At 40.2% G+C, this 13691-nt stretch overlaps 1 protein-coding gene across 1 annotated transcript; it reads left to right on the top strand.

Annotated features, from left to right (window-relative positions):
- Window positions 1-223: 223 nt before the first annotated feature.
- Window positions 224-12630, top strand: LOC138630651 (tropomyosin alpha-3 chain-like). Its single transcript, XM_069715129.1, has 10 exons — window positions 224-456; window positions 4217-4342; window positions 6023-6156; window positions 7860-7977; window positions 8963-9033; window positions 9705-9780; window positions 10249-10311; window positions 10470-10539; window positions 11174-11252; window positions 12253-12630. Exons 1-10 carry the CDS (start codon window positions 343-345, stop codon window positions 12254-12256), a joined length of 855 nt encoding a protein of 284 aa, XP_069571230.1. The 5' UTR covers window positions 224-342; the 3' UTR covers window positions 12257-12630.
- The last annotated feature ends 1061 nt before the right edge of the window (window positions 12631-13691 follow it).

Below are 13691 nucleotides of genomic sequence, written 5' to 3'. Positions count from 1 at the left end.
CGCGCCTTCTGTCTTGGACGGTAACGTTCACATCAGAACCAACATGACAAGGAGAAGACGAGACTGACAGCAGATCAAAGATATTATTATGTAAACATATATTGTTAGTGTGCAGGTTCACTTTCCATTTGAACTGTGGAGGGTAGAGGAGGGTGCGGTCCTGTGGGGAAGTTGAGGGCTTAGAGGTGGGAGTGTCTCCCCCTCTGTCATATAAATGGGCTGCCTCTATCCTTCTCAGACTCGGGCGTCCCTACAAGTCAGCCAGGCTCTCAGATCATCAGTCCTGCACCTGTTTGTCTTTCTCTTTACTCTGCTGCAAGAACCAATTAAACCTCAGCCAAAATGGAGGCCATCAAAAAGAAGATGCTTATGCTGAAGTTGGACAAGGAGAACGCCCTGGACCAGGCTGAACAAGCTGAAGCAGACAAGAAAGCAGCTGAAGATAGAAGCAAGCAGGTAGGTTACAAACACGGGTGCAAATCACATGACAAAAACCCAGAAAAAAAGACTTCATCCAACAAATGGTCTCATCAGAGATGTGAGACAAAGTGATTTAGTTTAAGGCTTCAGAAGCTGAAGCAGAGTGTCATTTCTAGTCATGTGCCTTTTTAAAGGTACCTCTCACTCTTTTAAGTGAATAAAACTGGCTTTTACTTCAACAGCCTCATCAAGCTCATAAAGAAGACACTGCATTACAACAGAATATTATTCATAATCTTTCTGCAGTATCAATTTCTATTGACTGTCTGAGTTAAACTTGAGGTAGCAGCAAGCTATTGGGTGAAAGAACATAATTATCACGTTAGTTTACATTGTGGCTTTAGATGATATCAAATATTGCAACAGAGATTTCTGAACAGGGCTAAATCTGAGGCCCGAACCCAGCCTCTGTCCGCATCGTGAATACCTGATTCAACTGATGTGAATGAGGTGTTCGGGGCCTATACCAAAGGAAAAATAAGAATTCAATTTGAAATGGATAAATTTAATTTTAAAATGAGCAAACCTGAACCCAAAACTTCACCAAAACAACCAAAAGCCTGTAATGCTAAATTGAATATAATATACATTATATGTATAACTTTGAAACTGTTTTGCACATGCATTGTAAATGTTTTGTAAATGCATTACCTCACTACAAAAGAGGAGGGAGGAGAATCAAATTTAACCTGGTGAATAGAGGGGCACTGAAATTAGCCTGCTGTTACTAGGTGCAAATTCACTGTGTGAATACATGGACCTGGCCACCCTCCACAGGGAATTGTTTCCAGTTGTTGCAATTTAATGAGCGACCTCGGGTTAAATTTAAAACTAATACCATTTGGCAATGATCAGCGTATGCGTTGAAACTCCACCATCGCTGCAACTACTTTCAGGAGCAACACTTGAATTCAACTCCACGTTTAAACAGAGTTTGCAGATTGAAATCAAAGTGAAGACTAAATCTGGGAGCAATATGGTGGTGGAGCCAGGCTACACATAAAACTGTCAAATTAATGGAAATCAGAAATCCTGTCACCTGTTCTAAAATGTGTAACAGAGCGTTTCTTTATTTGGTTGTCTAAAAATTTTTGAAATGCAAAACACCAAGTAGCAATCATAGTCGAAAAGGGCGGCAGTTCTTCCTGCGATGAATTCACAATCTGACGCCCTGAAAAAAACACCAGTTGTTTTTTTCTGATGATGATGCAACACGTGATCAGAACATATGTTCACCTTGTTTTTACATGTGATCAGCCGATGCATCATCTTGGTAGTTAATTAAAAGGACTGTGGGATTTAGAGCTATCTAATTGCAGAATCATGTAAAACGTCATATTACAAAAGGAGCAGGTTCTCTTCTATGGAGTCAGCCATGTTGCACCGCCATGTTTAGTCCAGAATGGACAAACCAAACACTGGCTCTTTTGAAAGTGAGATGAAGGGAGGGCTATTGAGCTCATTACAATCTGCAACCCCACCACGAGATGCCCCTAAATCTGATACACTAGTCTTTTAAACCTGGTATTCACAGGTGAAAATGGCATCACAGAAACCACGTGGGTCCAATCAAAGATCACAATTTAATTTGCCAAACATATTTGAGGAGAATGATAAGCTCTAGTCTACTTGGATGGCTATTGTTGGTGACTATTTGGACAAATGCACAGATGTTATTAAACTGCTTGAAGGCTATTTTCCACCGGTTGTGACACAGTTACCAAAGATGGTCGCTGCCATTCAAGTCGATGCTATATTGCTGGATGTGTCACAGTGCTTCTCAGCAGCGTCCCAAAAGTGGTTTGGTGCTCTGCTGTGCTAAATGTACACAAAGAGTCTATTTTGGAAGAAGCAGGGCAAAGATCGGGACAGTGCAGATCGGAGCATCCAGTCAAATTTCTAAATAAAACATCCTGCGCAGACTCCTGATCCCACATCATATCACTAAATCTGGCATTATCAGCCTCCTACGGGCTGTGGATATAAAACTAAATTGTATTAACTTTGTCTTTTGGCTTCACCACAAACAACAATAAACTGAAATTCAATAATATTTAACCATTACAAAAGCACAAAACTCAAGCAAAAATGACCAAATCGAGAGGTCAAAAAACAAAACAAAAAAACAGACAGACAAAATACTTTGCTTTTGAAACCCTCCTGGAGGAGAATTGAAGCCATGAAGACAAAACAACTTGACTCATGACATGACGGACCCGTGCCCGGTAGACAGCGGTTCATTTGTGTGTTCAGATTAGATAATACTGCTACAGGGCTGCTTTCAACAAACAGTAACATGATTCTACCGAAACAGCTGGAACAGTTGGCAGTAAGGTATATTGCTCTATTTACAAACTCTCAGAACAAATCTGTGTTGAAAAGCAAAGAAAAAGCTCACAAATACAAATAAGCTCATCTGATCAACTTCAACTATTCTTAAACTTTGTTTTATGGCATTATTTCCATTGTAACTATGTAGCAAATTATGATTTTTCAAGCCTAACTATTAAGAACCACTCTCCCATATTTGGGATTCATTGTATCTCACACCTCTATGACAGCAGGCTTTTCACCACTGCTTCAAATGTGGCCATCAAGAATAGCCACAAACACTTTTGCCTTTAAACATACTGACGACACAAGACAAGATATTCCAGTTAAATCCCAGGAATTTGTGCAAAAATGTTGTCTGTTTTTTAATTAAAATATTCTTTGGTAACTGAGATCTGATTAGCTAAAAATTCAATTTGTATAAACAAACATATTCACAATTTTTCAAGTCAGTCTTAAAACAGTAGTCAGATAGCCACATGTTGAAACAGATTTTGATCAGTTTAATCATTCTTAATGTTCATACCGGCCTTAGAAATATATTTCTATTGTGTTTCCAATGAAAGTGATGGGAACAAAAAAACAAAGTCTACAGGCTCATTTTCAGTGAAAGTACATTCCAAAGTTTATCCAAGTTTATCTAATATGAATTTGTGTTAGTTCTCGTTTGGCCACAGGCACTGAGGTTTGTCAGATAAATGAGATGGCTTCCACAGTAACAGTCTTTTTGATTCAAAATTCAGTCAGCACAGAACCAAGATTGTAGTCTCTGTCCCAGACTGTGGTCTCCGTCCCAGACTGTGGTGTCCATCTCAGAGTTTCCGTCCCAGACTATGGTCTCCGTCCCAGACTGTGGTGTCCGTCTCAGAGTCTCCGTCCCAGACTGTAGTCTCCGTCCCAGACTGTGGTGTCCGTCTCAGAGTCTCCGTCCTAGACTGGTCTCCGTCCCAGACTGTGGTTTCCGTCCCAGAGTCTCCGTCCCAGACTGCGGTCTCCGTCCTAGACTGTGGTCTCCGTCCCAGGCTGTGGTCTCCGTCCCAGACTGGTTTCCGTCCCAGAGTCTCCGTCCCAGACTGCGGTCTCCGTCCCAGACTGTGGTCTCTGTCCCAGACTGTAGTCTCTGCCTCCAATCTCTTCCATTTCAAACATTTGCAACAGGGAACTCCTGATGAGCAGAATGATCACAGCAACTAAAGATGGCTTTCAGTACTGTTTTAAGACTAGTGTAAGGTAAGGTATGGTATATGGTTAAATAAGGTAAACTACCATACCTCTAACTACAGTATATAGAAGTTATTATATTCTAGGCCATTACAACCAAGGAGTTAATCATGTGAATGAATACATTTTGATCCAAATGTTGCAGTCTAACTCTGACTCTGTGTTTGATCTCCCACACTATCAGCATGAAGATGAAATTCTGCAAATGCAAAAGAAGCTGAAGGGGACAGAGGACGAGCTTGATAAATACTCCGAGGCCCTGAAGGATGCTCAGGAAAAGCTTGAGGTTGCTGATAAGAAGGCTGCTGATGTGAGTAATACAATTCTAAAAGTGCAATAATGTTGTGATGATTTGTAACGTCACATCTATACTGGACCAACCAGTTATTCCAGAGAATATAACAGACTTCCCTAACCCCAAAATAGGCTGATATAGACCAGGCGTTAGAGTGGATTTGCCACTTTAGTATGTAAAGTAATTGTAGTTGTGTACTTTATCAGCTTTCTTTTATTATTTCTACCTGTTTAGGGAGAATATTTACATAGTAAACCTCTAAATCTCACAGACTCGCTACTGTGTCTTAATGTCATACTGTCTGAGTCCTGAGCTGAGGCTCTGATAAAAGCTATGATGCAGCCAGTGTGAACCAAGCCTGTTTGATTCCCTCACATACCATTCCCATCATGCCCTGCATGGACGCCTCACAGCTGTCAGGAGGATTCAGAGCCCTATTTTGGCCATGATGTCAGCGGCTCAACCTTGACTATAAGCATAAAAATGGTTCAAGTTAGTTAGAGATGCATCACTCATTCCTCATCGGTCACAGCCAAGCTTCAGTTTGGCTGATAGTGTTTAGTTTATTCTAATCTCAATACCTCTGCTTAAAGACTAGAGGTAGTTTTTATTTTTAAGAATTGTAATACTTAATTCAACTAAGTAAATATTGTTTAAAGTCTCACATGTTCTTCAGAGTAGAACCACAAATAAAATATGTTTATTTTGGACACTTCATAGAAGCTTTTTCAGTAGAAGAACATTCACCTTCAACAAATAAAACGTGTTGATGATGTTGATCTAAAACCGTAGAAGGTAAAATAAACATTCCATTGTCTTTTCTTTGGACTCTTTTCATTCTCTAAAAGAGTTCATCCTGACTCACTGCTGAAGAATGTGTGCCTGTGTGTCCATATATAAAGTACAGCTGTCACGAAACAAATGCTAATAAAGCACCAACGGTGTAAGGGCGTGTCCAGGGCGAGCAAGCTCCAAACTTTAGTTTAAGAATCAACACTTACTTACACCATTCACATCATCAAGCACCACAAGAATCAAGTACAAAGAAATACATTTTATCATGAAAATGTCATGACTTCAGTTTCATTGTCATGGTAATGTTAATTTAAGGCAGTTCCATTTTATAGTTTGCAAGTCAAACAATACCCTCACCTTCATCCATGTAGAATCCAACAGCTTGCAAACATTACCTGCCACATGGTTTGATGTCATTCACCCTTGAGTTCACCGATAACAGAAAGTGACTTGTGAAAAATGGCAGGACATCATCAGACAGTGTGATTCATCAAAGCAGAGCACAATTCGCCTCCCGATATGTTACAGCCTCAGTTGGGCCCATTGATTAACTTGCAAAAACCTCAGTTCTAAAAAGGACCAGTGAGTCAGGCAGACTAGACTAACATATTCAACTAAACAACCTCTCTGTCCCTGCACTCTGTGCTGAGGGGCGAGAGAGGAGGGGGCGGCAGGTTGTCAAGACGAATGATATCCCACCCCCATACACCTCAAATCACCTGCCGTCTACAGTCCACCTTCAAAACACAATATCTTTCCCACTGCACTCTGAATAAATGTGTAATTGATTTAACTTTTAAAATCAATCTAGAATAAGCCCTGTTGGTATGAGACCTGTGTAGCTGTAAGCAGACCACTGGTGTGTTTGAATCCACCTGCACCGTGTTTGTCTCTGCTCAGGCTGAGGCAGAGGTGGCTTCACTAAACAGACGCATCCAGCTGGTGGAAGAGGAGTTGGACCGAGCTCAGGAGAGACTGGCAACAGCTCTGCAGAAACTGGAGGAGGCTGAGAAGGCTGCTGACGAGAGTGAGAGGTGACTTTTGGCTGTGATTAGTAACTTTTAATCCCTTCTTCATGTATGATCAGTGTTAAAAGACCAGAGGGATATGTTGCTACCTGAGGGAATGCTGTTACCCTTACTATTGTCAGTGGTCATCCATTTGCCTGAGGCAAGTTCAAAACCATATTGCATTGTTAAAGAAACAAGTTAACAGCAGGCTAAAATTCAAAAGCAGCAAAGTTTCAAGCCTGTTGCACCTGTGACAAACCCAGTAGTCGGGTGGCTCTGTAATTGCAACACCATAACCAAAATACAAGATCCTGGAGCATGTATGAAGCACAAGACAGTTAATTTAATTTGAAACAGATTATGAAGTTGCAGCATTCAATTCACCATTGATGTAGTTTTATCTCTCACTCAGTCACTGAGTGTGAGATCTACACTGTAGCCTGTTTAGCTCACAAACTAGAGTCAGGTTGCCCACTCCGACAAGGTTAATGGACGCACTGGACATGGTGTCATTGATGTATCATGCAAACTCATTGCGCAATTGTCACCATTCCAAAATTAGTGTGCGAGTGCTGCCTCCAGCAAGATGTCTGGGCAGCTGCCAGCTTTCCCATATCTCTCTTCTCTTGTGGCTGACAGCTTGCCATACTGTCCTTCCAGCCAAAGAGGGGTGTTTATTGGTGGAGATGAACTTGCTTTTAGGGCCTGGAGAGACTTTTTAAGGGTACTGATCTTTCCATTCATCACTAGTTGGGCGAAAATATGAAATTAATTTGTAAATACGAACTTAAGTTTGAAATTAAGGAAAAGATTTCACAGATGAAAATGAGAGCTTGTTCATTTCGGCCTCTTTGGCGCCCTTCAGGAGCCGAACTCATGGTTCTAGAGGAGGTTTGAGAATCTGTGATAGTAAATACAGGTAAACAGGCTCTTTGGAGCCCAATCACAGCCTGTCATGGCTAAGTTTAGACTTGGTTGGGTGGAGGGGGGTGTTTCTTATTTCTTTATTAAGGTGAAGACATCTGGAGACAGAAAAAAGGAAATACTATGAAATCTTGTTATCATTCGTAAAATCAGGATTACAGCACCAACAATTTACTGAGGAGAGGTAGTGTGAGGTTTTGGGAAACATATGAACACCATGAGTAAACATTGAAAAACACTGACTTTAGAGGAGATAGACAAGAACTACACATATAACATCATAACTTACACGACAAAGATGGAAACAGTTTGGACTAAAAATGCTTCAAAGACAGAAATGTTACACCTGCATGACAAAAACAAGACCAAAGTTTCACTGTGGAAAACAAGGGGGAAATTAAAAACTTAAACCAAACTAAAACTGATGTATATTTTCATTATAAAACTAAAATTAAAACTCAATCAACACAAAACTGACTACCTGCTTTTACCAACCAAATTACTATTCATTTTCTTAAGCCATTCATTTGTACTTTGTGTAAGACAGGTTTTATAGAAACCAAAACTGAAATACACAGAAATTAGACCAAAACCTCTTTGAAACTACTTGCAGATAAAAAACAAAAACAATTAGTTAGTGACAATATTTACAAACCAACTGACTTTTTCAACAGTTCGTTCTGGCGTGTAATCAAATAGTCTCTATTAGCTTATAGGAAAAACAATTATTCTTAATAAATGTTTCAAAAACGTTTAAAGATATTTGTACCAGGCAATTAGTAAGTAGTGGTTTGTGTGTGCAGAGGTATGAAGGTGATTGAGAACAGAGCTCTAAAGGATGAAGAGAAGATGGAGCTGCAGGAGATTCAGCTGAAAGAGGCTAAACACATCGCAGAGGAAGCTGACCGCAAATACGAGGAGGTGAGTTTTTTGTTGTTGTCCACTCAATTCTGCATCATCAAACTGTATCCATGTGGTGACTGAAACTAATGATGCAGTTTCTTACAAATCAAAAACATCAACATCTGAAAGGGTTTTTACTGTGTCCTGTGGCAGCTGAGGCCCGCACTATGAAGCAAGATTTGTGATTAACAAGATAACTTTAGGTTCACTGAACTCTGGGTATCAGGATTTGTAGTCGTGGTACATCGCCACACTGCCTTATGCTGCACACCTAAACTACTCTGCAGCAGGTTTATTTTCACATAAGAGATCAAAACGTATAAAAGCATCAATCCTCTCAGTAAATCACATCACCAACCGTAGAAGATCCCGTGGAGCTCAGTGTGCTGACAGTGAGACAGTCAGTCCTCTGCAAAGGGAAGAGTGTTCATAGACGGACTCTTTCGTATTCCTAATTTTAAGTTGTTATGCCCCTCCAGACCAAAACAAACTCTCCGAACCCGTCCAGTTGGGGCCGACGGCCTCTGAGCCGGATGCTGTCGGAGGTTTTTCTTCCTGTTTAAAGGACATGTTTTCCTCCCAGCTGTCGCCCACGTAGGAAGTGTGGAATTGTTGGATTCCTTTTTAGAATGTTGTTCGGTTGTGTTGTTAATACTTTCAGTGCTTTGTAAATCATTTGTGTTGTCATTTGGAGCTATATAAATCAAATGTAATTTCATTGAATTAAAACTTATTGTGTGTGAAAACTTATTTGGTAATAAATCTGATTCTGAATACATCTAAGCAATTTAAGCATTAGTTGCAGTCACACTTGTGACTGCTTCGCGTGTTTAGGTTTGTTAGGCTCAGTGTAGCCAGATGACGGAGAGACATCCTGGGTATGTTGAACCTGCTTCGTAGTACAACCCTCTGGTGTTTGAATTGTGCTTCCTTCACAATAAACCAGTAACAGCTTCCATGGCTGAATGTTGAGCAGAATGCAAACAGAATGCTTTTTGTCCAGGTGGCTCGTAAGCTGGTGATTGTTGAAGCAGAGCTGGAACGTACAGAGGAGCGGGCAGAGCTGGCTGAGGCGTGAGTGTCTACATCATGGCCTCCCCCCCCCCGGTTTTTGTTGTCTTTGTTTTTGTTTTGCAAGGAGAACTGTTTATGACATTATTGCCTCTGTCAAAACAACACTTCCTGGTTGGTGGCTCATGTATGCACCCTCTTGTCACTGACTGAGCAACACTATCCAATTTTATAGATCATTGGCCATAAAATAACTTTATTTCATTTTATTTTTACATTAAGAGTCAACATAGACAACATTATTAGTTTATGATATTCTGTATTGAAATTATCCAACCGCATAAAGTAGTTAAAAAAAATCTCCTTAGCTCTTACATGTTATTTTGTGTTGAGTAATTCTATTTTAGTAACATTTTGAAAGCATCTTTTACATGTAATGGGATATTTTTAATCTGTAAAACCGTGTTCAGACCAAAGCGCGAGTCCAGCCACTCAAGTTAAATATTTGACCGCAGTCGCCCAGTGAGATTTTGCGGCCCTTCGCTTCTTTGCGTCGACTGTCTATGTAATCGCTCGGTGGATTCGCTTTGCGTTTGGTCTGAACACTGAGTCTCTTTTTACAATGGTCACTAAAAAATGTACACTTGTAACCACTGCTCAGTTTTCTCCAAGCTGATGTGATGCCCCTGTTTTGATGCATTTCTCTCCTTTCCCTGAAATCAAAACTAAACAAGTAAATGTGCTGAGCTAGAGGAGGAACTGAAGAACGTCACCAATAACCTGAAGTCTCTGGAGGCCCAGGCTGAGAAGGTAGGGCCAGGTCACGGTACCCAGACCAGTATGGTGCAGCATGCTTGTGTTAATCTTGAATCAGTAACAAATTCAAATGAAAGTAAATTAGTAGGGAAACACAAGAAAATCAGGATCCTTCTATCCTACAATACTCCATGAAGTTTAACATATTATGTGCAAAAAGTCATCCATCTATTTGCTGTGCCCACATATCGTTTAAGGAGTCACCAGCCTTTCTAGGGATCCCTTCCCATCATGTATTAAACGAGAGGGAGGGTGCACCCTGTACAGGCCGCTGGTTTCATACCAGCTCATATATGTCAAAAAACCCTTACAGAGACGGGAACATACAAACTCCACACAGACAGGCTCCAGCTGCCAGCTTCAAACCCAGAACCTTCTGGCCAACCACTGCACCAGTGTGCCACCCTGCCCATGTGATCATTATATAAATGAGCCTCTGAATGATGTTGTTTCTCACCACAGTACTCTCAAAAGGAGGATAAGTATGAGGAAGAAATCAAAATCCTGACTGACAAGCTGAAAGAGGTGAGAGAGAAGAAACTATGACCTTTCAATTCAAATCCAGGCTACACCTTATACTTTTTCAGTATTTATTTCAAGAGGTCTACATACTGTTGCATAATCTGTTACAATTTGTTGACCTGTTGATATAGTCTGCTCAGTAGTTGTTGCTTCCATCACAGGCTGAGACCAGAGCTGAGTTTGCTGAGAGATCTGTGGCCAAGCTGGAGAAGACGATTGATGATCTGGAAGGTACAGCAATGATTGCACCTTTCCCCAAAACTCTGAAGTACACTTCATTGTTACATTTTTACTTCCACCTAATCATAACTGTAAATTAGAGAGTAAATAAATGAAAGCATATAAACCTCAGCCCATCCGGTTGAGTCTGCCGCTGTCAGAGGTTTCTTGTTAAAAGGAAGGTTTTCCTCCCAATGGCTGCAAAATGTTTGCTCGGGGAATTGTTGGGTTTGTCTCTATAATACTGTGAGGTCGTTACCCTGCTATGTTGTGAGGTGTCGTGAGATGGTATCTGTTATGATTTGGTGTTACATGAATAAAATTGAGCTGAAATGTAATAAACAGCCAATAGGTCCAGAGGTTGAGAGAATTCTCAACCACAACTCTACAAAATGTAATGTAGATGATGATGCTACTCTCATTTCCATCTGAGTAGTGGTAGAGACAGAGAATAGAAGTTCATGGAATTTACATTTACAATCTACAAATATTCTATTCTCCCAGTGTACCTGGATTTGTATTTTTCTGATTGCTTGAATTCTTTATTTTCATATACAACTGCTTTTCTCAATACTAATTTCAGTCTCTGTCCTAATCTTTTGTTTTGCAACATGCAAAACACCTTGGTCTGTGTGTGTACATATAGATGAGCTTTATGCACAAAAACTCAAGTACAAAGCCATCAGTGAGGAACTGGACCACGCCCTCAATGACATGACCTCCATGTAAGTACTGATGTGTTATTTCTGAGTGAGAAGCTTGCTTATCGAGCCTGGAAATCCTTTGAAAAAAATCCTTATTGTACACCGATCTGTCTGGTTGCTTCACATTTGAGAGTAAAAACAGTCTCCCAATGTGCTCTAAATTCAACAAAGATAAAAAAAATAAAAAAAATTGTGAATAGTATGTTTGTTTCGTACGATGTTTCAAGAGTAATTATTTACTATCTTCCAGAAGCAGTAACGATAACTTTAGGTGGTGACAGTGTGACATATGGAACAGAAAAGACTAGCTTCTAAGAGACACATTATGGAGTCGGACCTTTCTCTCAATGACAACAATAAAAACATAATTCTGATCACAGTATTGACTAAATACATTATCTTCAAGCATAGCAATCCATTTTTTTGATTCAGTTAAAATGAAATTGGTCAGAATTGAATTAGAATATTTTCATATTAGATGTGCATGCACATCCAAAGAGTGATTTATGCTCTCTGGTTGAATGTGTTGAATGTGTTTCACACTCAGAGTCACTGATGGTTGTGGTAAGAACTCTTCTCTTTGTGATGTCAAAATGTATATACATACCTGGGAGGAAACTGTGACATCACTGTATGAAAACTAGAATCTTGCTCTTATGTTTTTTTTGTGTGGAGGTTTATGAGCCTCAAAGACCTGCTGGTGGTTTCAGCTCCCTCCAGACCACCCTGTCATTCAGGACATTTTGCTCACTCATAACAAGTCTCATGCGACAGTATGACCAGTCTTGAAGACAGAGTTACACATGAGGCCAAAATTCATTAAGAACATGAAATATTCAAATCATATATCTAAGTCCTCAGTGAGTTTTGGTGGTCTCGGAGATTTCGAATGAAAAGCTCAACTATGACAAACTGGATTCATTAACGGTCTTCCTCTGACATTTTGATGTTGCCCGTATTGCTGAGCTGGGGTTTGTTCAGACATATGCACTTGACTGACTCTTCCCTGTTTTGGTTTCAGTTAAATGTCCAGAAGCTCCACCATGCTGTCAGGTTGTGGCCTTTTACTGCTCAACGTCAACTCTGGGCCAACTCTCATCAGTAGCCATTGTTCATTGTTTGCTTTCTGTTGAATAATGTTTTTTGTCTCTGTTCAATGTACTTCTGTATCGTATCTGTTCTATAACACTGTTAAAGAAGGCAGGAAAGAAATGCCTGAGTCATTGTATCTTTGTCCATTGTGTTTTTGTTATACACACGTTTTTAACATTTCTTTTTAGAAACTTACAACGTGAAGTACTCCTATATGATTTCAGGATTCATCGTCATGGGGATTGAGTGAGTGCATGTATGAGTGAAAAGCACATTTGGATAAAATGCTACGTACAGGAAATGCAAATTCTTGGTTTTTTTTTTTCTGAAATGAGAATTAGTTACTGCAACTGAAGAGCCTCCATCTTGTCGGTGCAAACCTTCCCATTCTTCACATTCTCAATGAAGGTTTGGTCAGTAAGATTGTGACCAACTCTATTACCAAAATAGAACGACCTTGTTTCTAATTTCTCTCAGTAAATTCATAGGAGACACTGATTTACTGAAGGTCTACATCTGTAAAATCACGTGCAAACTCCACACCACCCGCAAAAAAATGTCCAAGCAGATTTACTAATGACGTGCAGTGAGGATTGTGTCTTTCAAATGTGCAATTTATCACAAGTCCATTTTGTGTGTTTGCCTGCATGCATATGTAATATTGACCGTTTCTACTTGAAGGTGCAAAATACTGAGAGGGGAAATGAAAGTAGAACAATTTAGCACCCGCAGCGATATTTACTAAACCTGGAAGTAGAAATAGGAGAAGTGATTGTTGTGTATTTTAGTACAACTGAAAGGTATTAATCAGGAACGCAAATCTGGAGAGACGGCTGCTTTGTGCTGAGAAGGAGATGCAGAGAAACTAAAGAATATGTAGAGAACGTGGTTTACAACCGTGGAAACATTTCTGAGATGACACAGGAAAAAATATTCAGACATTTCGTCCGTCCAGCAATGACAAGAGTTATTGAATACACTGAATGATGATTGACAGCTAACAACAAGGAGGAGCCACAAAATACCAGCAATTAAAAAACTTCTTACGACTCAGCATTTTCCTGCTTCTGTTTGTCGCTGTTTGGATATCCCACTCAGTTCCGTTATTCAGGTTTGCTGTCACATCCTGAATGTGTCCCACAGTTGTGATTTTGTAGAGTGTTTAGCTCTCAGTGAGGGAGCAACAAGCCAATTGGCAGATGCAGAGCGGAGTGAACGGGCTGGGGTGTAAGGTTGGACCATGTCCTGGATGTAGACTGGACCCGATCTGTTTGTAGCACGTTACGCAAGTACCAATGTTTTGAAACGAATGCGGGCAGCTACTGGTAACCAGTGAAGGGAGCGGAGGAGCGGAGTAGTGTGAGTGTA

The sequence above is a fragment of the Brachyistius frenatus genome, unplaced genomic scaffold (genome assembly GCF_029030835.1).
Source record: "Brachyistius frenatus isolate BFR_SWC_R1_liver_20210118 unplaced genomic scaffold, ASM2903083v1 Contig_138, whole genome shotgun sequence".
NCBI lineage: Eukaryota > Metazoa > Chordata > Actinopteri > Embiotocidae > Brachyistius > Brachyistius frenatus.
This window is presented reverse-complemented; position numbering and strand designations above follow the sequence as displayed.